General features: G+C 52.2%; 1 protein-coding gene across 1 annotated transcript in view; it reads left to right on the forward strand.

Moving 5' to 3' along the window:
- Positions 1-22,589, forward strand: part of TG (thyroglobulin) — a 254,365-nt gene that overhangs the window by 12,943 nt on the left and 218,833 nt on the right. Inside the window, exons 7-16 of the mRNA XM_047842433.1 lie at positions 406-549; positions 990-1,175; positions 4,886-5,983; positions 6,413-7,000; positions 11,707-11,946; positions 16,330-16,470; positions 16,838-16,915; positions 17,451-17,563; positions 20,710-20,812; positions 21,775-21,975. Coding sequence (XP_047698389.1) covers positions 406-549; positions 990-1,175; positions 4,886-5,983; positions 6,413-7,000; positions 11,707-11,946; positions 16,330-16,470; positions 16,838-16,915; positions 17,451-17,563; positions 20,710-20,812; positions 21,775-21,975 — 2,892 coding nt within the window. The remainder of the gene's footprint in view (positions 1-405; positions 550-989; positions 1,176-4,885; positions 5,984-6,412; positions 7,001-11,706; positions 11,947-16,329; positions 16,471-16,837; positions 16,916-17,450; positions 17,564-20,709; positions 20,813-21,774; positions 21,976-22,589) is intronic.

The raw sequence follows: 22,589 nt of genomic DNA on the forward strand, positions 1-22,589 counted from the left end.
GAATATCATTACCTGCCAAGCAGAAAGAGCAGCGTCTGGCTGCTCCCCGGCTAAGCCGCACAGTTTGCAAATGCTCATCTCCGGTGCCTTGGACACAGCTGCTGGCCCATATGGAGCCTCTGTGCGCACTGGAAAGAGGCGCCCCGCTCTGGGCAGATGCAGCTCCCAACCTGGAGACTGGAAGACAGGATGGCTTTCCTCTTAGCAGTGCTCCTTTGTGCCGTGAACAACCTGCACAACCGTACAGGGCAGCCTTGACTTTGGACACTATTAAAACCTTGATCAGACCCGATGCCTACGATGCCCAGGAAGGCTCTGGGCCTCCTGAGGTCTGTTTGAACAGCAGAGTCAGGACTTGCCTTTCGGAACGAACCCGTCCCTTGAAATGCTTCTGCCTTTGCTCAGGTCTGGAGCTGTTGCTTGACGAAATTTATGACACCATCTTTGCTGGCCTGGACCTCGCTTCCACCTTCACTGAAACCACCCTGTACCGGATATTGCAGAGACGGTTCCTAGCGGTTCAGCTCCTCATCTCTGGCCGGTTCCGATGTAAGTAATAAGCCGACAGCAGACGTGCGTGTTTCTGCTTGGAAGAAACCGCTGGGTTTTAAAGTTGCTGTGGTCTCTGTGGCTGTTTTGCCTAAGTGGGTGCAAGGATCTAAAACCAGGGCGGGTTTTTTTTTTTAATGCTTATTTTTTTTTTTTATTTTGAGAGAGAGAGAGAGAGAGCGTGCACACAAGCAGGGGAGGGGCAGAGAGAGAGGGGGAGAGAGAATCTCAAGCAGGCTCTGCGCTGTGAGCGCAGAGCTGGGCGTGGGGCTCAAACTCACGACCTGAGCCGGAATCAAGAGTTGGCTGCTTAACCGGCCGAGCCACCCAGGCGCCCTGAGGATTTACAACGTGGTGACAGCACACAGAGTGCATGCTGCAAAGACCACAGCCCTGTTCACACACTGTCCCTCTCCTTTTCCCGCGTGGCTCTGCCCTAGGCCCCACAAAATGCGAAATGGAGCGGTTCACAGCGACCAGCTTTGGTCACCCCTACGTTCCCAGCTGCCGCCGGAGCGGGGACTACGAGGCGGTGCAGTGCCAGCGGGCAGGGCCGTGCTGGTGTGTGGACGCCCAAGGAAAGGAGATCCATGGAACTCGGCGGCAAGGGGAGCGGCCATCGTGTGGTGGGTTGCCTCTCGACAGCCTCCTCTTTTGCTCCCGTCGGGTCGTATTACTTTACCTGTTTCTCCAGACCAGCCGCTCCAGAACCCGTGAATTCTGCTGCCTCCTGAGCGTACCCAGGGGCCCTTCGAGCCCACCACGGTGGAAAACCCACTTACCGCCATTAACTTCCGACGTGTTTCTCATCCTGTGTCAGACGTGGTCGATTCCTTCCTCAGCGAGCCCAGGGGATACTGGGGGGCCTCACAGGTGAAGGAACAACAGAGTTTTGTTCACTTGTGCCACGAGAGAAGGCGCGCAGAGCAGGGTAGGGTCAATTCGAGCTTGTGAAAGTGTATGAAGAGGAGGCATTCAGGAGGGCTTCATGGAAGAGGTGATGCTTGGTTAGAGTCTTCTAAGATAACGACGTTTTTTGAAGGAGGAAAGTAAGGAGAGGTGCTCTCTATCTATAGAGCAGGGAAGTATAAGGACATAAATGATAGGCATTGCTCTGCTACTGGGCACCGAATCTTCAAGAAGAGTAGAGAAATAAATTGCTGAGTGTGGTCAGGGTGGGGCTCTGCGCTACAGGACTGGGGGAAGATGGCGGGGATGAGACAGTGAGGTCTTTCGTACCGAAGCAAAGGCTTGGGGACTTCTTCCTGGAGGCCACGTGGTGACGTTGAGGGGTTTTACGCTGGAGAGTTCCATGGCGGGTTCTGTGTGTAAGAAAGACCACCCGGGCACTTTGAAGGAGAGCTTGAAATTAGTGTTAGACTGCAGGCCACGGGGCCAACTTGAAGGTCATTGCAATGTCCTGGAGAGAGATAAGGGGACTATATTCCTTTTCCTGGAGCTGCTGTGACGAATGAGCACAAATTCAGGGGCTTAGAACAATAGTTCTGGAGCCTAGAAGCCCAAAGTCAAGGTGTCACCAGGCTCATGTTCCCTCTCTGAAGGCTCCAGGGCAGAATCCTTCCTGGCCTTTTTCCTGGCTTGTGATAGTTGCTGACAATCTTTGGCATTCCTTAGTTTGTGGCAACGTGGCCCCAAATTCTGCCTTTGTCGTCACATGGCTGTCTTCCCTCTGTGTCTGCCTCTGTGTCTTCCTCTCTTCCTACGACGACACCAGTAATATAAACTTAAGAGCCCACTCTACCCTAGTATGACCTCGCCTTAACTAATTATGTCTCCAGTGACCCTATTTCCGAATAAGGTCACATTCTGAGGTTTCCAGGAAGGATGTGCCTTTTGAGGAGACCCGATTCAACTTGGTACAGGAGCCAACACTAAAGAGGCAGCAGTGGTCTGGGGAGAAGGGTGTGGACTTGCGAAATGTCACAAGGCCCTCCAGTGAGGCCATTCCATTTTACCACTGAGACCCTGAAGGGAGTTAGGGGTGAGGGGGATGGAGAAATCCAGGAGCACTTGTAGGCTTCCCACTTGGGTGAGCTGGATGGATCCCGCAAGGTCTCTGTGAAGGAGGAGGGCAGGTCTCTTTATAGCCTTGACACAGATGAGCATTCGTGTTCGTTCAATAATTCCTGTTAAGTCATTGATTTCTCCAGCTTCACATTTTGAGTATTCTGCTCGGCGTTTGGTAGTATTCAGTCTACTAAGCGTGAGAATCTAGAGGAAGAAAAATTTCAAGCGCTGCCCTGAGGGTATTTATGATTACATTGTCGTTGTCTTAAAACCTAGAGAGTATGGTGCCCTCCAGTTTCCAGGTGGACGCAAAGAACTATGGTTTTCCAAATTAAGACCAGAATGCTACCAGATGCATGCATCATATATTTTTATTTTTTCCTCTCTGGCGTATCAGTCCTATTTCCGTGGAAACGAATGCCACGTGGAGCTGAGATCTGCATTTTTTTCTTTTTGCCCTGGTAACACGACATAACAAATGAATGGAAGGGATATACTCTCCATGTCAAAACAGAATAAGCACAGCAGTGAACTTTATTTCTTCCATACCTTCCTGTAATACCTTCCATTCAAGGAAGCCATGCCTGGTTGAGGAATGTGTTACGGGTTCTGATGTTGCCAGGATTTTTTCGCTCTCCGACTACAAGTTCCAGTTCTTTCTCTGTTGCCTGGTGACAGAGGGAAATTGGCTGACTTCCTTTTTGGCATCCGCGTGAACCGAAGGAAAAGAATTAAGTGGGCGGTGGGTGGGTGGGTGGGTGGTTGAGAAGGACTGCTGAGATTTATGGTTTTACGGAGAAACGTGGAGCCTAGTTCATTCCACCCGTGTGACGGAGACACTTGGAATTTGAATTTAAGGTCTTTTTTCTTAATGTGATTACTGTCCACTAGAATATTCAGACTGAATGACCTGACCAGGCATGGAGTTGACTGAGTTGATCACCCTTTAATTAATAATTTCAAGGAAAGATCAGGAAGGCTAGAAAAATGTGCTAAGTGTGTTTGCTGCATAGACATTACTGTATTATATTTTGGGAAATATATTTCCTATAGTATGTTATAATATTAGATATTACAACCTAGGAAATGTTTCTTATTATAGGAAATACTAATGGCATTTAAAGTATGGTTCTTATCTTCAAAGAGACTGTCAATTAGTTAGCCTAGACAAGCCTACCCACAAGGAGGGATTAGGCAGCCACACGAAGAGCAAGTAATGAAGCATTAAAGTCCATTAAAAATTCCAACAAGAGAATGCTGGAAAAAATTTTTTTTCATTACAAAACAAATGGGAAATAGGGTTCCTGGGTGGCTCAGTCGGTTAAACGACCGACTTCGACTCGGGTCATGATCTCGCCGGTGGTGGGTCCGAGCCCCGCATCCGGCTCTGTGCTGACAGCTCGGAGCCTGGAGCCTGCTTCGGATTCTGTGTCTCCCTCTCTCTCTGCCCCTCTCCCACTCCCACTCTGTCTCTCTTATCTCTCCAAAATAAGCAAACATTAAAAATATGTTTAAAAAAATAAAATGAAAACAAATAGGAATTTGTTGGTGTATGAGTTCCCGAGGGCTGCCGTCACAAATTACCACAAACTCGGTGGCTTCATCCGATAGAAATTTATCCCCTCCCAGTCTGGAGGCCAGACATCTATAATGAGGTCTTAGCAGGGCTAGGCTCTCTCTGAAAGCTCTAGAGAAGGATACATCTTTGTTCTGTCCAGTTTCCAGGGGCTTCCAGCAACCTTGGCTTTCTTTGGCTTCTGGTATTCTTTTTTGGCATTCTTTTGGCATTCCGCCCCCATCTTCACGTGGCCGTCTTACGAGGACATCCATCATTGGAGTTAGGGCTCGCCCCAGTTCAGCGTGACCTCGTTTTAACCGACAGCACCGGCAAAGACCCTACTTTCAAATGATGTCATGTTCTGAGGTCCTCAGTGGACGTGAACATTGGGCTTGAGGAGGAAGGGAGGACACCATTCAGCCCAGTACATTTGGGGCATGCATTTGGTCAGCTTTTCCGAAAGTGGGCGGGCACCAACGAGCCTTGCCTCACAAGGGGGCCACCCTCCCGTGAAAGGTGGGAAGGGAAGTCACGTCAACTGGAACCTTCATTCCCCCAAACGGCCGCCACGGACACTGCTTGGGGGAAAGAAAAAAATAAATAAAAAGGCAGGGAAGACAGAGGTACAAAACGTAGGTGTTCTTGACCGAACTGTTGGACATCTTACTTCGAGAAGGATCTGGGGGGTTGTCTCGGGAGTACTTGTTGACATGTTAAAACCATTTCTCCCGTTTGCTCTGTCTTGTGCAGCTGAAGACCAATCCTGCGCCTCTGAGAGGAGGCAGGCCCTGTCTAGACTACACTTTGGGCCCTCGGGCTATTTCAGCCAGCACGGCTTGCTCTTGGCTCCCGAGGGAAGACGGGTGTCCCAGAAAGTAGCCAGATTTGCCACATCCTGCCCCCCCTTGGTGAAGGAGCTCTTTGTGGACTCTGGGATTCTCCGCCCGATGGGAGAAGGGCAGGGTAAACAGTTTTCTGCCTCAGAAACTCTCCTCAGAGAAGCCATTGGAGCGATTTTTCCCTCCCGAGAGCTGGCTCGTCTTGCCCTTCAGTTTACCATGGACCCAAAGCGACTCCAGCAAAACCTCTTTGGAGGGAAATTTTTGGCGAATGTTGGCCAGTTCAACTTGTCTGGAGCCCTTGGCACAAAAGGCACATTTAACTTCAGTCAATTTTTCCGGCAGTTTGGTCTCCCGGGCTTCCAGAACGGAGGGACCGACCTAGCTGCCAAGGCTTTCTCCTTGGGACTGGATTCAAATGCTGCCGCAGAACCCCCCAAAGCCTCTGTGAAGGGAGCCGCTAGGAACAGGCCGATGGTGGGCAGCTTTGGCTTTGAGATCAACTTACCAGAGAACCAGAACGCCCTGACATTCCTTGCGTCTCTCCTGGAGCTTCCGGAATTCCCTCTCTTCTTGCAGCATGCCATTTCTGTGCCAGCAGACATAGCGAAGGACTTAGGTGACGTGATGGAAGTGGTGCTCAGCTCCCAGGGCTGCGGGCAGACGCCAGGCAGCCTTTTCGTCCCACTGTGCTCGGCGGGAGGAGACTACGAGGACGTGCAGTGCTTTGCCGGGGCGTGCTGGTGTGTGGACTCCCGGGGCAAAGAACTTTCTGGCTCCAGGGTTAGAGGCGGACGCCCCCGGTGCCCCACAGAGTGTGAGAAGCAGAGGGCCCGCATGCAAACCCTCGAGGGCAGCCAGCCCGCGGGGTCCAGCCTGTTGGTCCCTTCTTGCACCAGCGAGGGGCATTTCCTCCCCGTCCAGTGCTTCGGCTCTGCGTGTTACTGCGTTGACCCTGAGGGTCAGCCTATTCCTGGAACTCGAAGCGTACTTGGAGAACCCAAGCAATGTGAGTCTGTTGCGTGTTCAGTCCACAAACCCCGATTTGTGGGGCCCCGACTCAGCGCATTACGGAAAAAGTGAATTCTGTTGTCGCGTAAGCCCCAACTTCTGCAGCGGCGAAAACTGCCACTTAACGTAAAGATTGTCCGGAAGCGGGTCGGTACTGTTAACCATTCCCGGGATTGAATAGGGAGACTCGTTTGGCTTTGTAGGGGCTGCCCCATAGGTTTCTGCAGAGCAGACAACAGTCTCAACAGTGCCGTTTCAGTGATGGGGATGCACTCTGTCTAGATGTTATTTACAGATTTGAGGCTGAGGGGATTTCTGTGGCCGTATAAGGTTTCAGATGGGGCTCGGACCCTCAGGGGTTTGCATCTTGGCCTCGTGGGCTCCCTGCACTTCTTTACCTGACATACCTCCTCCTTGTTCCTCCCAGGCCCCACCGCCTGTCAGTTACAGGCCGAGCAGGCCTTTCTGCGCACAGTGCGAGCGCTGGGCTCTGACTCCAGCCTGCTGCCCACCTTCTCCAGCATCTACATCCCGCAGTGCGGCACCGGTGGGCAGTGGAGGCCCGTGCAATGCGATGGGCCCCCAGAGCAGGCCTTCGAGTGGTACGAACGATGGGCAGCTCAGAACAACGGTGGCCGGGAGCTGACCCCTGGCGAGCTGCTCATGAAGATCATGAGCTATAAAGAAGCAGCTTCCAGAAGCTTTCGTCTCTTTATTCAGAGTCTGTATGAGGCCGGCCAACAGGGCATCTTCCCAGGGCTGGAGAGATACCCTTCTTTCCCAGACGTCCCGCTGGCCGTGATGGAAGGGAACCTGACCCAGCCTGGAGGGAACATCCTCCTGGAGCCCTACGTCTTTTGGCAGATCCTGAATGGCCAGCTCAGCCGATACCCAGGGCCCTACTCAGACTTCAGCACTCCTCAGGCACACCTTGACCTTCGGAGCTGCTGGTGTGTGAATGAGGCTGGTCAAGAACTGGAAAGCACCCGGACAGAGCCAAGCAAGGTCCCAGCATGTGAGTTACACCCCGTGGAGAGCTGAATTTGTGCCTTTCTAAAAAAGATGTCTGGTAGGCGTGTACTGAGTGTCTGAGCTGGAGTGGAGTTCAGATACGGACAGGTATATGTCCCTTCAATGCTTGAGGCGCCCGAATGCATTAGTCGGCTCGGGACCGTAGACTAGGAGGCTTAACCAACAGGCATTTCCCATAGCTCTGGGGGGGGGGGGGGGGGTGGAAGTCCAAGATCAAGGTGCTGGCTGATTCCGTTCCTGCTGAGAGCTGTCTTCCTGCATTGCAGAAGGAACTGTGTATTCACATGGCAGAGAGAAAGTGCTCTTTTTATAAAGACACTAATCCCATCCAGAGGGCCCCACCCTCAGGACCTCTTTGAAACCTAATCACCTCCCAAGGGTCCCACCTCCAAGTACCATCACTTTAGGGGTTAGGGCTTCAATACAATACATTTGGGGGAGAGGGGGGATGCAAACGTTCAGACCAGAACGCCAACGCTCGTAGAAAAGAAGTGACTTCCCCACATTCACACAGTTGGGTGTTGGCGAAGTTAACGTAGTTCATGTTTTTAAAACGTTTATTTATTTTTGAGAAAGAGAGAAACAGAGCATGAGCAGGGGAGGGGCAGAGAAAGAGGGAGACGAAGAATCCAAAGCAGGCTTCAGGTTCTGAGCTGTCAGTGCGGAGCCTGAGGGAGGGTTTGAACTCACGAGCTGTGAGATCACGACCTGAGCCGAAAGTCTGACGCTTAACCGACTGAGCCACCCAGGCGCCCCAATGTAGTTCATTTTTATTTTTATTAAAAAAAATTTTTTTTTACATTTATTTATTTTTGAGAGACACAGAGACACAGAGCATGAGTGGGGGAGGGGCAGAGAGTGAGGGAGACACGGAATCTGAAGCAGGCTCCAGGCTCTGAGCCATCAGCACAGAGCCCGACGTGGGGCTCGAACTCAGGAACCGTGAGATCATGACCTGAGCCAAAGTCGGACGCTCAACCGACTGAGCCACTGAGGCACCCCAACGTAGTTCGTTTTTAATGTTCATATGATCGATTATTTAAATCAGTGCCTCAGATTTTAATTGGATGTCATCTGTGTGCAAAGCATGATCTCAGGACCGATGAAGCCTGTCACGTGGGTGTGACCTGGCTCTTGCCCACTATGGCTAACGCTTGAGTAATCTCTCCTAAATTAGGTGCACCGCCTTTGGATTAACCAACATGGGTTATGATGCTCCTTACAAAGACACTGCTAGGTCCTCCAGACCTCACGAAGTGCCTTTACTTCACTTGAGGGGTTTCATTACAGGACTAATTGGAGAACAGCTGAAGGAGGTCTGTAAGTCCGGCTCTGTGGCAGGTGGACTTAGAGGAAAGCTGTGGTGTATGAGGCAGATGCAAAATGAGGCTGACTCTGTCCGAACTTCAAATGGCTCATTACCAAGTGGCCACACCAGCAGCTGGAAAGAACAAGGTGGATTCAGCACTGTTATTATCAAATGAGAACCTCCGTAGCCAGCAGTTGCTAGGTATTACAGGTAACAGTACAGCTGTTCAAGCCCAAAGACATCTCTCAATCCATTCTTTGCAATGTTCGACATTGTCCACGCCTTTCTGGCTAATGCTGAAATTAATCAGACGATGTTGACATTAGCCAGAGTGTAGGCTTGAGCAGAAAGTGAGCTTTTAGGATGTTGGATCATAGGAACACGTGGCGAGACCAGGAGTATCCTGTTCGAACACCTGGGAGGACCCCCCCCTCCCCCGGCCTGCCCCTGCCCTCCACGACTGGGATTCTCCACTGAAGTGTCAGGTCCCAGCAACAGGCTGACCCCTCCCAAGTCACACACAGATGTCGGCATGCCTATTGTATAAAAAGTCTTATTCAGATTTTGAGAGTCTCTATACCAATGGTCACGCCTATACAGGCACATTCCTATAATTTCAGATGCTTTATAAATTTAGACCTCTTTGCATCCAATTTTTGCGCCCGATTGCTGAGGCCAAAAGCACCTTGTCACGTTAGTAGCTAGGTTTGCTCACCTTGGCCTGAGTGCTGGGCAAAGCGTCAAAGCTGGGCTGAGAATATGCTGGCCTTTGCAATGAGTCCCAAGAGGTGTGGAGGGTAGACCAAGATACAAGATAAACCGCCGGGAAGCAAAGATTAGAACGTCCACCCGTATGCCGTGTTTGTTCTTTTCCTTCTAAAGTCCTGTTTTTGGTTTTGCAATTACATGTTATGAACAGCTGAAGAAAAACGTACCTAGTGTATTAATACAGTTGTATGTGTATTTCGCTTTACAAATACAGAAATATGCATTTTGGGGGCACATGTTCAAACCCTTGTTGATAGGGCGTATTATCAAAAGGGTGTGGCGACCAGGGGCTCCGAGCCTTGATATCCCAGGCGTGGTTCAGTAGCATTAACATCACTTCGGGGAGCTGTGAGAAATTTGGAATCTTTGACCCCACCTGCTGAATCTATGCCTGCATCTCTACAAGCCTCCAGGGGGCTCCGATGCTCCCTAAAGCCCGAGGAAGGACCAGTCTTGAGGCCACGGTGCTAGTTCTACCAGAGTCTTGAGCCCTGTTTCCACTACCTACCCCTCTGTGGCCACAGTCACACTGTTGGTTTAATCTGTGAATTTGAGTTAGGATGGATAACTACCTCCAAGGCCGTTGTGAGAATCGTACAAGGTAATCGATGTGAAGTGCCAGGTATGGTACATAGAAAGTCCTTCATAAATAGCTGTATTAGTACAATGGACGGTGAGTAGTACAGTGACCAGTAGCCAGTGACCAGTGACCAGTGACCGTAGCAGGGGGGATGACACATGCCTCCAGGGGCATGAGGTCCAGTCCTGTCCATAGCATAATCTCTGGCCGCTTTGGAATTTCTCTCTCTTTATTTAATGTGCAATTATGGACAATTGCTGTATACACTGCTGTATACACTGTGCTGTATGATGGGAAGACAGTCATGAGAAAGGTGTGGTGTCTACTCAGAGGGGCTCAGGAACCGGTCGGGGGAAACTGACATGTCACCATGTCATGGAGGATGCCCAGAGACTGGAGCTAACTCCCTGGCTGGGAAACTGGGTAAAGATTGGCATGGCCTCAGCTTCTGGATTGCAAAGGTTGTTTGCCCAGCTTAAAAAGGGGGCTGGGCCCTTCCTGACAGGGGAAATAGCATGTTCAAGGTTAGGGCCGCTGAAAAGGGTCCGCTTTGTTGGGAATGGGGTGGTGGGGGTAGGTCAGTGTGTTAGGAAGGGAGGGGACTTGGGAGGGAGTGATGTAAGAAGCTACAGGTACATTTGGGCCAGATTTTAAAAGGTCTTACATGTCAAAAAGAAAAAAAAAAACACAGTCATATATCCAGTTACAGAATATTCATACTTTTTTGGAAGAAATGGATAGCAAGCGTAGATTTTCAAATGGGAGTTTTTGCTCCAGCTATTCTCAGTCCCTGGGATTGACAGAAGAGATTATTTGATCAGCAACACCCACAGAAAGCAATAATGTCTTCACATCCCAGAAGTCAAGGGTTTCTGCTGATTCTGTGCTCTCAAAAGAACCCAATGAACACATTTCCTGTTGAAGTCACAAAGTGACTGGTTGAAATAAATATGTCCAGTGTGGTTTTTGTTAATAGTGACAATTTCAAGGAAACATGGGCCAGACACTGTGCCGAGTATTTCAGATGCAGCACCTCATAGAATAATTTTAAAGACCCTCTGAGGGAGATGCCCCAATCATCCCCTTTTCACAGATCACAAGACTGAAGCTCAGAAGAGTTAAGCACATCATCCAAAATTACACAGCTGATAAGTGATCAAGCTGACATTTGAATCCAGAAGTCTGTGAGAGCCATGCTCTTTTCTCTTTAAAAGAGTATCTCTCTACTGACCTATAATGCCTCCTTTTAACCTTTGAAATCCATCCATCCATCCATCCATCCATCCATCCATCCATCCATCCATTTATCTACTCATCCATCCATCCATCTATCCATCCATCCATCCATTTATCTACTCATCCATCCATCCATCCATCCATCCATCCACTCATCCATCCATCCATCCATCCATCCATCCATCCATCCATCCATCCATTTATCTACTCCCCCATCCATCCATCCATCCATCCATCCATCCATCCACTCATCCATCCATCCATCCATCCATCCATCCATCCATCCATCCATCCATTTATCTACTCCATCCATCCATCCACCCATCCATCCATCCCTGTCCATCCTTCCATAGGAGGCAGCTAGTCCAGATCTCTGGTTCTAGAGTTATACTGACTAGATGAGAAATCTGAATCAACTACTTGCTAGCTAGGATAGAGCCTATGTGACTTTAAGTTTAAGTGATATGACTTCTCCATGCCTCAGTTTCTCATCTCTAACACACAGATAAGAATAGTATCTTATTGGGCTGTTGTATAGATTCAATTGGATCGTCTGTGTACATGTGCTTAGTACAATGGCTGGTGTGGAGTAGACATTAGCTATTGCTCACCTTCTTACACAGTAGGTTCTCCATAAATGTTGAGTGAAACGAAACACAAGGAACATTCCAGACCGTAAAAAGAGCTGGGTGAAGGAAACAGCTGTGGCAGAAATGTGTGCATGCGTGTATGCGCACGCACCTCTGGGGGGGGGGGGTGGTCAAAGCGTTCAGACACGATGTCTTTATTCCCCTAGGTCCTGGCTCTTGTGAGGAGGTGAAGTTTCGTGTCCTGCAGTTCATTAAGGAAACAGAAGACATCGTCTTGGCTTCCAACAGTTCCTGGTTCCCTCTGGGGGAGAGTTTCCTAGCGGCCAAAGGAATCCTGCTGACTGATGAGGAGCTCTCCCTTCCTCAGCTCTCTCCCTCCCGGGCCACCTTCTCAGAGAAGTTTCTGAGCGGGGGTGATTACGCCATTCGTCTGGCAGCTCAGTCCAGTGAGTCTCCTGTACTTCTGGTTTCTTGGTCCATCTCGTTGGGGAAGCAAGGGCTTGAGTTTGTGACTCTTCAGTCCTCAGAACTTTGGCCTTGGTTTTCCCAGGCGGGTGGGTCCCTGGGAAAGAAAAGGCAAGGTGGGTTTGTGTCCCAGGCAAAGCTAAAATGGTGCACCCCTCTCCACTGTATTCCCGAATCCGCCGGCACAGCCACTTGGGCGCGGGTCCCCATGCCGCATATTGAAGATGGTGCCCATAGCCCAGCAGGCAGCCACACGTACTTGCTAGAACGTGAGGGGCCCCCACCCGAAATGCTCGTGGCCTGTTCTGAAGCTTCCCTCCACTTTCACTGGGGACAAAGGAGAGGAACATTTATTACCAAGAAACGAGTGGGTTTCGGGCACCTTCCACGTGTGGTCTCAGCTAAATCTGACGGGGGCTCCAGAGAGCAGGGCTTACTGCCTGCATGTGACAGAGATACGCTCGGAGGGCCGACAGCGCTCTAGCCCGTGATGGTGGCTCAACATTACTTGAAACCCACCCACCGCTGGCCAGGCGCTGCCTGTGCTGAGTAGACGGCCGGCCCTTTGCATGTCATGCTCCAGCGCTTCCACGAGAACAGCGCTGCAGTCACCATCCGTGGTGCTTCTCAGGCCCAAGTTCACCTGCCCCAGCTGACCCAGCTCACAACCAGCGGAGCCTGGATGGTTTGGACCGCGAGCCTCTGTCCCCTGCCCAGCCGATCCCTGGTGCCCAGAGCCTGCGTCTGGCTCGTCCCGGACGCCCTGCCCTTCCTCCACCGCCCGCAGCCTCGCTGGAGGGAGGGTCCGACGGCTCCCCCAGGTCTCTCTCTGACCCCGCCCCAACTGGGCAGGGGCAGACAGTTCCTGTCCTCCCAGCATCCCGGGCTCCCTGCTCCCGGTCAGAAGATCTCAGCGCATTCCCCACCTGGGATTTTCTGGGTTCGGGTCGCACCACAGCAAAGCCGTGCTCCCCGTGATGACATCTGTGCCGAGACGAGAGTCCCCCATCCTGCAGGCCAGGGCCCCCCTGCTTCTCCCTTCAGGGATGTCTGCTGCCCCCTGGGGACGGGGGCTCAGGTGTTTTTGTTCTCTGCACCCCAGTGGGACTCGCCCAAGTGCCATGTTTGGTTCCTGCCTCTCTTCCACGCCAGTTGTCTCTTCTGGAAGATGAGGCACCGCGTCTCACTCATCGTTATGTCCCCTGTCCGGGCGCAGTGCCCGACAGACAGTGGGAGCCTGCTAAATGTTGCTAAACCGTCCTTCTTGCTTCTTCCGTCACCTCTTTCTTTCTCCTCCGTCTCCTCCCCTCCCCCATGCCCAGACACTTCTTGTCTCTGTTCCTCGGGGACTTGGGGATTTCTACTTTTGGCGAGAAACCGGGTTTTTGTTTTTCAATTTTGTCCCTGGACAGACTTGATGTCATCAGATGGATACGTGGGGTTGATGTTCCTGCAGTTGTGGCCCCCGGTTAGAGAAGGGGAGAAAAAGTCGTTGGCGCCATAGAAATTTCGTTACTGAATGGTGAGCTGGCTGAACTTGACTTCAGAAGTCAAGTTAAGGAAGTCACCGTCCCCCCCCCACCCCCCCACCCCCGCAGCAACACGCTCTGATTTTGCATGTCTGAGGCGGTAGTGAAAAGAGGAAGGGTCTGTAGGGAAGAAGCAAGGGTGCACTTTTTTCTCGAATCCCTCGAGATGAGAAGAGGCGTCTCTACTCTTGCACAGGCGAGGAAGCTCTTCGTGTGTAGCCCTCCTGTCCTGGAGAGTCTGGGGAGTGAAAGCCCAGGACAGACAGAGATGAAGGGTCACGGAGTGTCTTGGGCCAACAGGACACGGCAGTCGTGTCCTCGGGTCCAAGGAGGGTGAGGGAGAGACGCGGGAGTCATTTTTACCCAGCTGCTCTTGGCATGAGCTCGGTGCTCAAGTTCTCATGATCTAAACGTCACACTTACCCTGTGGGGTATTAGAGCCAATTCATCAATGGGGAAACTGAGGCTCAAAGAGGTTGGGGAGCTCACTCATGACCCCGAAGATCACTCACGATAACCAAGAGGGGCTGTGCCAGGATTCAGGCAGAGGCTCATCGGCTCCCGAGCCCCATCCCGTGCACCAGGCCGCTTTCTGGGGTCCTGGTCTTCTGAGGGGATCTGACCGTGGGCTGCTGGGGTCCCCCCTGGGGAGCCGTGAGCCTGTCTCTGAGAGGAGCAAGTTGGGTGATGTGACCCTGTGTCACCCACAACCCCGCACCCCACAAGCCCACCCTGAGCGCCAGCAGGAAGGGAGAGGAGGTGGAGGGGGTCAGACCTGAGAAGGGGTCCAGGGGACAGTTCCTGGCTGCTCAGGAGGGAAATGGCGCTGGGGGGCAAATCGCACTGGGGAGGGAGCGCTGGGAGACCCAGGCCCGCTAGCGTCCGTCTCACCCCCCGCCTGCCCTCCCACCCCTTCCATGCCTGCATTTCTTCTTTTCCACTCAACAAATCTTTCTTTCTTTTTTTAAAAAAAAAAAAAAAAACTTAAATTCAAGTTAGTTTACCTACAGTGTAATAATGGCTTCAGGAGTAGAACCCAGTGATTCATCTCTTACATATGACACTCAGTGCTCATCCCAAAAAGTGCCCTCCTTAATGTCTGTCGCCCATTTACCCCAACCGCCCCCGCCTCTATCAGCCCTCAGTTTGTTCTCTCCATTTAAGAGTCTCTTGTGGTTTGCCTCCCTCTGTCTTTTTATCTTAGGTTTCCTTCCCTTCCCCTATGTTCATCTGTTTTGTTTCTTAAATTCCACATATGAGTGAAATCCTGTGATAGCTGTCTTTCTCTGACTGACTGATTTCGCTTAGCACGATACACTCTGGTTCCATCCACGTTGCTGCAAATGGCAAGATTTCATTCTTTTTGATGGCTGAGTAATATTCCACTCTATATATAAACCACATCTTTATCCATTCATCAGTCGGGGGATATTTGGACTCTTTCCATAGTCTGGCTGTTGTCGATAGTGCTGCTATAAACATTGGGGTGCTTGTGCCCCTTTGAATCAGCATTGTTGTATCCTTGGGATAAATTCCTGGTAGTGCAATTGCTGGGTGGGTCGGGTAGTTCTATTTTTGATTTTTGGGGGAACCTCCATACTCTTCTCCAGAGCGGCTGCACCAGTTTGCATTCCCACCAACAAATATTTCTCGAGTGCTTTCTATGAGGCAGACACAGCTCTGCACACAAAATGAGCACAAATCTTTGCACTAAAGGGCGTAAGCGCTGGCATGGAGGGGACGAAGCAAACACATACAACGTCTAGTATGTCAGTAGTGGAGAGTGCGGTGAGGGACAGCCAGGCAGGGCAGGGGACGCCGAGCACGGAGGACGGGCACAGTCTGATGGCAGGGTGACCGTCGGCGAGTCATTTCGCCTGCCCCACCGAGCCCGTCCCGCACCCTGGGGTGACAGTGCAGACGACCTGGGCTGTTGTGAAGACCGGACCCGATTTTGTGGGGAACAAAGCCTTCGAGGGGCCGGAGCACTAAATTGTGGGAGCGTGGTGGGTGTCACCCCCTGACCTCTCGTGTTCAGAGCCACTCCGTCCACTTCCCGGCCGTGGGGCTGGGGTAGGCTACGTGATCCACCTGTTCTGTCCCCATCAGATGGGGTGATGTGACCTCTCGTAGAGGGTTGCCATGACGATTCATCAGCTAAAACCTATATTCGGATTGTGCCTGCTGTTGTAGGACATGTTGAGTAAGTGCTGTCTACGGGTCTCCCCTTTCATGGGCCAGAGGACATCTCACCGACCTGAACGGCCTCATATGAAAGTGATTTGAAAGAGGCCAGCAGTGATTCCTTCAGACTGCAGCCTACATCTATCTATCTATCTATCTATCTATCTATCTATCTATCTATCTATCTATCATCTTATCTTTCTATCTATGTATCTATCTTTCTATCTATCTATCTATCTATCTATCTATCTATCTATCTATCTCAGAGAGAGAGAGAGAGAGAGAGAGAGAGAGAGAGAACACATGCTCTTAAGTAAGCTTCTCCCCCAGCATGTGGAGCCCACCTTGGGGCTCGATCTCACGAATGCTGAGATCATGACCGAGCCGAAATCAAGAGTCAGATGCTTAACCAACTGGGCCACCCCAGGCACCCCTACATTTTTATTTTTGAAGGGCAGCCTGATGAGTGCCTCTCCACTGTTTAAGGAGCCTCTGTCCTATTCTGGGAGGCACTGTTTGTCACATCAGTAAGAAGGCCTCCTCACGTTGGAGCAAGAATGTGCGTGGGGCTTGTCAGCGGCTGAGCCCACACTGCTGAGGCTTTTCCAGCCTGCCGGCTCACGTTTCTGCTCCCCTCTCTCCTGACTCCAGCCCTTGACTTCTATCAAAGACGCGCCTTTCTCCGGGGAGATGATTCCACGCGAGCATCCGCCCTTCTGCGGCCCGGCCCTTACGTGCCCCAGTGTGACGCGTGGGGACGTTGGGAGCCTGTGCAATGCCACGCCAGGACTGGTGAGCGGGATGGACACCATGAGGGGTGGAGTGACACCCTCCTTTTCATTTAGAGGAAAGGGCTTTGCACTGGGGCCAGTGAGCTGGACTCTGGGCCCCTCTGGCAGCTGGTGACAAATCCCTTAGTTTCTCTGGACTTTGGTTTGTGCCATTTGTGCGATGGAAGTTGTGACCTGCCAGCCTGAAGGTCAAGTGCGTGGTTGCTGGGGGGATTGGGGTGTGTGATTGTGCACATGGTGGGCAGGGGGGACAGATGGGAACCTGCTGGCCCTGCTGTGGGTGCACGGAAGGAGAGTTTTGCGCGAGACCCCTGGGGGCGAGTCCCCCAGCGCACTTCCTGAACCTCTGACCCGCGGCTCTTTCCCAGGGTACTGCTGGTGTGTGGACAGGAGGGGAGAGTACGTCCCTGCCTCGCTGACTGCCCGCTCCTCCCAGATCCCCCAGTGTAAGTGAACCCCGAGGAACTGTCCCGCCTGACCCTGTGTATAGTCGCTGTCATGTTTGTTCTAGGCTGGTCCAGCCCGTTGTTGTCACCCCACCTTGAGGATGCTCGTGGGTCAGCCCCCAAGCACCCACAGACCAGCCCCCGAGGGCAGCCAGGCCATGCTTTCCCGCATTCCCAAGTCTTGACGACTCTCATGATCTTGGTCCTTCGTGTTCTGTGCACCTCGCTTCCTAGGTGCAGAGAGTCCCCAGTGACGGTGAAAGAGCCCGGGGTCCCCTCCTCCCACCTGCTCCCGGGCATTTTCATTCACTCTTCCAGTTTTGACAACTGTCTCACACTTGCCCTACGGACCGGCCTCTCCGCATGTGGGTCTCTGTCCCTGAACCGTGGCCTGATCCTCCTCTGAGGCTCCCTCTGTCTGTGCAGGACACCTCTTCTACCCTGACTCAAGCTTCTGACCCCCACCCCCCAGGCCCATCTGGGCTCCCTGCTCTCCCACGGCCGGTCTGTTAAGAGCTCCCCTCCTCTTCCTCAGGCCCCACCGCCTGTGAGGCATCTCGAACCAGTGGGCTGCTTTCCAGTTGGAAACAGGCTGGGTCCCAGGGAAACCCATCTCCAAAAGACCTGTTCATCCCAACCTGCCTAGAGGTAAGGCTCTGAGAGCGCAGGGATGGTTTGAGGAGGGCAGCCAGAACTTTCTCATGTACACTGGGGATGATTTTTCTAGTTCTCAGTATACTTGTTTTACTTAAAAACTCCTAGGTCGTTCTTTACCCTGACAGACCCTGGCTGTGTGACCTTGGGCAATTTGCTTACCTTCTCTGTGCCTCAGTTTGCTTTATTTTATCCTAAGATTGGGCCACCCTTTTATCCTGCCTAGTGCTAGGATTGTTCGGAGGCCCCAAGGAAATATTTTCCATTTCTTTGCAGAATAATCTGCATGTCTATAGTTGGTGACATACTTACCCTAAAGTCATCCTGGCCACATTGTATGGCCAGTATATCTGTTTCTTTATATAAACGGGAGGCATTAGAATGTTACCTGCTTTACATTGCTGGATGGCTGCAGAACTGATGTAAAAAGCCCCCGAAGGAAGGATTCTTGCTGGAGTCTTAACCACTTACGTGCCGCGTGTTGGCAATCTCTGTTCGGCCCCTAGAAGTTTCTGAAAGCGAGATGACTGCAAATCACTGAGCAAAAGTTTCCTTATTATTATTCTTTATTATTGTTGCTGTTTGGAACTGTGACTATGGACCCCAGTTATTACTGATTTTTGTAGAGAAATTGGCCTCTTTAGCCTTTTATCTTGGCTAACAACCCCCGATGGCTGGAATGGAAGTCTGTTCCATTGTCCTGGGTACCGGCCTCTGTTGGCACAGAGGGTGAGGTGGAGACCACAGTTTCTGACAGAGGGCAAAGTGATTCTGAGCAGGCTGTGATCAGGTGGTCTCCCGGCCTGCCTCCTATGGAGGCCCCAGGTGCTAGGGAACAGGACCCAAGCCTTCCACAGCCCAAACTGGGTAGCTGTGCCTTTGACCCAAGTCCCTAGGAAAGGTTAAGTTAACGACTAGAATGTTCTCAATTTTTTTATTAATGCCACGCATTTTATTTATTTAATTTAATTAATTAGTTCATTAATTTCATATGAAATTTATCGTCAAATTGGTTTCCATACAACACCCAGGGCTCATCCCAACAGGTGCCCTCTTCAGTATCCATCACCCACCCTCCCCTCCCTCCCACTCCCATCAACCATCAGTTTATTCTCAGTTTTTAAGAGTCTCTATGTTTTGGCTCCCTCCCTCTCTTTTTTTTTCCTTCTCCTCCCCCATGGTCTTCTGTTAAGTTTCTCAGGATCCACATAAGAGTGAAAACATATGTATGACTTATTTCACTTAGCATAACACTCTCCAGTTCCATCCACGTTGCTGCAAAAGGCCAGATTTCATCCTTTCTCATTGCCACGTGGTATTCCATTGTGTATATAAACCACAATTTCTTTATCCATTCGTCAGTTGATGGACATTCAGGCTCTTTCCATAATTTGGCTGCTGTTGAAAGTGCTGCCATAAACATTGGGGTACAAGTGCCCCTATGCGTCAGCACTCCTGTATCCCTGGGGTAAATTCCTAGCGGTGCTATTGCTGGGTCATAGGGTAGATCTGTTTTTAATTTTTTGAGGAAACTCCACACTGTTTTCCAGAGTGGCTGCACCAGTTTGCATTCCCACCAACAGTGCAAGAGGGTTCCCGTTTCTCCACATCCTCTCCAGCATCTATAGTCTCCTGATTTGTTCATTTTGGCCACTCTGACTGGCGTGAGGTGATATCTGAGTGTGGTTTTGATTTGTATTTCCCTGATAAGGAGCGACGTTGAGTATCTTGTCATGTGCCTGTTGGCCATCTGGATGTCTTCTTTAGAGAAGTGTCTATTCATGTTTTCTGCCCATTTCTTCACTGGATATTTGTTTTTCGGGTGTGGAGTTTGGTGAGTTCTTCATAGATTTTGGATACTAGCCCTTTGTCCGATATGTCATTTGCAAATATCTTTTCCCATTCCGTCAGTTGCCTTTTAGTTTTGTTGATTGTTTCCTTTGCAGTGCAGAAGCTTCTTATCTTCATGAGGTCCCAATAGTTCATTTTTGCTTTTAATTCCTTTGCCTTTGGAGACGTGTCAAGTAAGAAATTTCTGCGGCTGAGGTCAGAGAGGTTTTTTCCTGCTTTCTTCTCTAGGGTTTTGATGGTTTCCCGTCTCGCTAGAAAGTTCTCAATTTGAAGCCTTTGTCCCATAACATTTTCTCAAATCTTTCACTTGGCTTTGAATCTTACCTGTTTGGATTACAAGCCATGTAACCAGGGGCATATCATCTGATTTCTCTGGGCCTCTCTGGGTAGAATGGGGACAGCAGGGTCCCTGCCTCCTAGGGACGCAGTGACACCCTGGGAGTGGGGGTGATTCGCACAGAGTGGCCCTTGGGGTCATGTTCCCTGTGAATGTCGAGTGTTATTACTGTCATTTCTTACCTGTAAACAAGGCACAGCAGAGTATGATGTGAAAAGCAGCCAACAGAAGCTCAGGGAAACAGTGACAGGTAGCTTGGGGCCGCTGGTTTTCTCCAGCACCCCTGCTTCCTCTTAGGGTTTTCCGTTACAGATGCAGGAGATGTAACACTTTCTACCACCAAGAGTTCCTAGAAGGAGTGTGTGCAAACATCAATCTAGTCCTGCCTCTTTTTTTGTAGCGGGGAAACTGAGGCCCCACTGGCCTTGCTCTGTGTTCCCCAGGTGGTCCCAGGACAGTCTGGGAGAGACGGGCCTGGCCAGATAAGGTCTGGGTAGCTGTCTTCTACTGACCCCCTCATTGTCTGTTACAGGTGCCAAAGGTCCCCTTCCTTCTAGGGACGCGTGCTGAAAATCATTTCTGGAACTGGGGGGAGTTTGGTTCAGGACAGTGGCTGGGCTTTGGGGCCGGATGGGTTTAGACCCAGCCCGGCCCCACCATTCTCTCCCTATGGGACGTTGCTCTGTCTCCTCCCCTCTCTGAGCCTCAGTTTCCCCCACCCGAAAATGAGAACGCTGTGGGCCTGGCCTCATGGGGTTGTGGTAACCATCAATTAAGGAGCGGATGTAAAGGGTCTGGACCAGGATAGCGTCTTCTCTGCCTCGCCTCTCTCTGTTTGGCGAAACCGTCCCCGGTGGTTTCGGCAAGGGACATTCTGGACATCTGCCCACCGACCTGTGGGCTGCAAAAGCGTCTTCCCTGGGGTGAAGACATGAGCTCGGCTTTGTCTCAGACAGGAGAGTTTGCGAGGCTGCAGGAGTCGGAGGCCGGCGCCTGGTGTGTGGACCCAGCCTCAGGAGCGGGCCTGCCTCTGGCCACCAACAGCAGCGCCCCGTGTGAGTAGCTGCCCCTCCCCCTGCCCCAACCCCGCCATGAGCGCTGGCTCCAGCTCCCTACTCTGCTGCTTCCAGAGCCGTGGGAGCCTCTGGCCTCCCTGGGCCTCAGTTTTCTCATCTGCAAAATAGGGGCAGTCGGCCCTCACCTCCGTGGGTTCTGGAGAAAGACACGTGTGGCAGGGAATGGGCTGTGCTTTGCAACCAAGACATGCAAACCGGCTCTGGTCCCCATTAAAGTGGCGCTGAGGCCACAACCAGCCCCTGCCTCGCCCCTCGCCACCCCCCACCCCGCCTCAGCCCCGCAGCCTGGGTTCCGCACCCAAGTCACCAGGGTGTCCCCCAAGTGCCAATGTGCTCTGCCTCCTCCAGGGTCCTCGGGGCCCAGGCTCCTCCCGTGGCCCATCGGCCCCTGCGTGTCGGGCTCCTGCTCCTCTCTTTGGTTTTCTTTTCTCGTCATCTCTCGCGCTCAGGACCCAGGTGTTGTAAACTACAGCCAGACTTTTCAAGAAGGGGGACGCTGGCTTCCCTCTGGGCCTTCGCGTGCGTTCTGCTTCAGTCTCCTCCCCACCCCGCTTCCTACGTGGATCACGTGTCAGTCCCTCCAGACGCCTTCGCGGCCTCCCTTCCAGAGCTGAACGCCGTGCCTTTCTGCGGGTTCCCAAACTGCCCTGCGCATGGCCTGTGGTCCCCCCATCACTCTCAGCCACAATCCCTTCCTCCCTCCCTAAATCTCCTTAAAGACATGAAGTTCCTGGAGGGCAGAGAGAGAGAGTGTGTGTGTGTGTGTGTGTGTGCGCGCGCGCGCTTGTAGGGGAGTCTGGATTTGGGCGGGGTGCCGTCTTTGGCCTGTCCTAGTCCAGCACCCCAGACCTTGGAGGGCCCTGCAGGTGGGTGTGACAGGTGGCAGTGGGTGGAGGCACCTCTGTGGGCCACGGGCCCATTTGGCTTGTCTTTGTGTCCAGGCCCGAGCCTCTGTGATGTGCTCCCGAGTGGAGTCCTCCCCAGGAGAGCCAGCTCGGGCTCTACCCCAGCCTGCGGGGCAGAGGACGGACGATCTTCCCCCGTGCGCTGTGACCCGGCCCAAGGCAGCTGCTGGTGTGTCCTCGCCACCGGAGAGGAGGTGCCTGGGACCCGCGAGGCCGGGCGCCAGCCAGCCTGTGAAAGTAAGCTGTGACCCCCGAGGGGCTCCCCGGGGCTGCTGGGTGGGTGTGCCACTCATCTATTCCCTTACGCAGGCTGGGGAGGACTCTTGAGGCACGAGGACAGGGCAGGTGAGGGGGGAGACGGGGAAGGGCTGGAGGGATGTGGTTTCAGCTGATTCCCATGACGCCAACACTCGTGTCTACAAGTGGACGGGTGTATCCCCCTCTCTAAACAGCACCAGGCTGGGGCGCCGGGGTGGCTCCGTCGGTCAAGCGTCCGTCTTGGGCTCAGGTCGTGATCTCACGGTCCATGGGTTCGAGCCCCACTTCAGGCTCTGTGCTGGCAGCTCGGAGCCTGGAGCCTGCTTCGGATTCTGTGTCTCCCTCTCTCTCTGCCCCTCCCCTGCTCACGCTCTGTCTCTCTCTCTCAAAAATAAGTAAACATTACAAAAAAACCCGGGGTGCCTGGGTGGCTCAGTCGGTTAAGCGTCCTCCTTCGACTCAGGTCATGATCTCACAGTCCGTGAGTTCGAGCCCCACATCGGGCTCTGTGCTGACAGCTCGGAGCCTGGAGCCTGCTTCAGCTTCTGCATCTCCCTCTCTCTCTGCCCCTCCCCTGGTCTCGTGCTCTGTCT

This window comes from Prionailurus viverrinus, chromosome F2 (assembly GCF_022837055.1).
Source record: "Prionailurus viverrinus isolate Anna chromosome F2, UM_Priviv_1.0, whole genome shotgun sequence".
Lineage (NCBI taxonomy): Eukaryota > Metazoa > Chordata > Mammalia > Carnivora > Felidae > Prionailurus > Prionailurus viverrinus.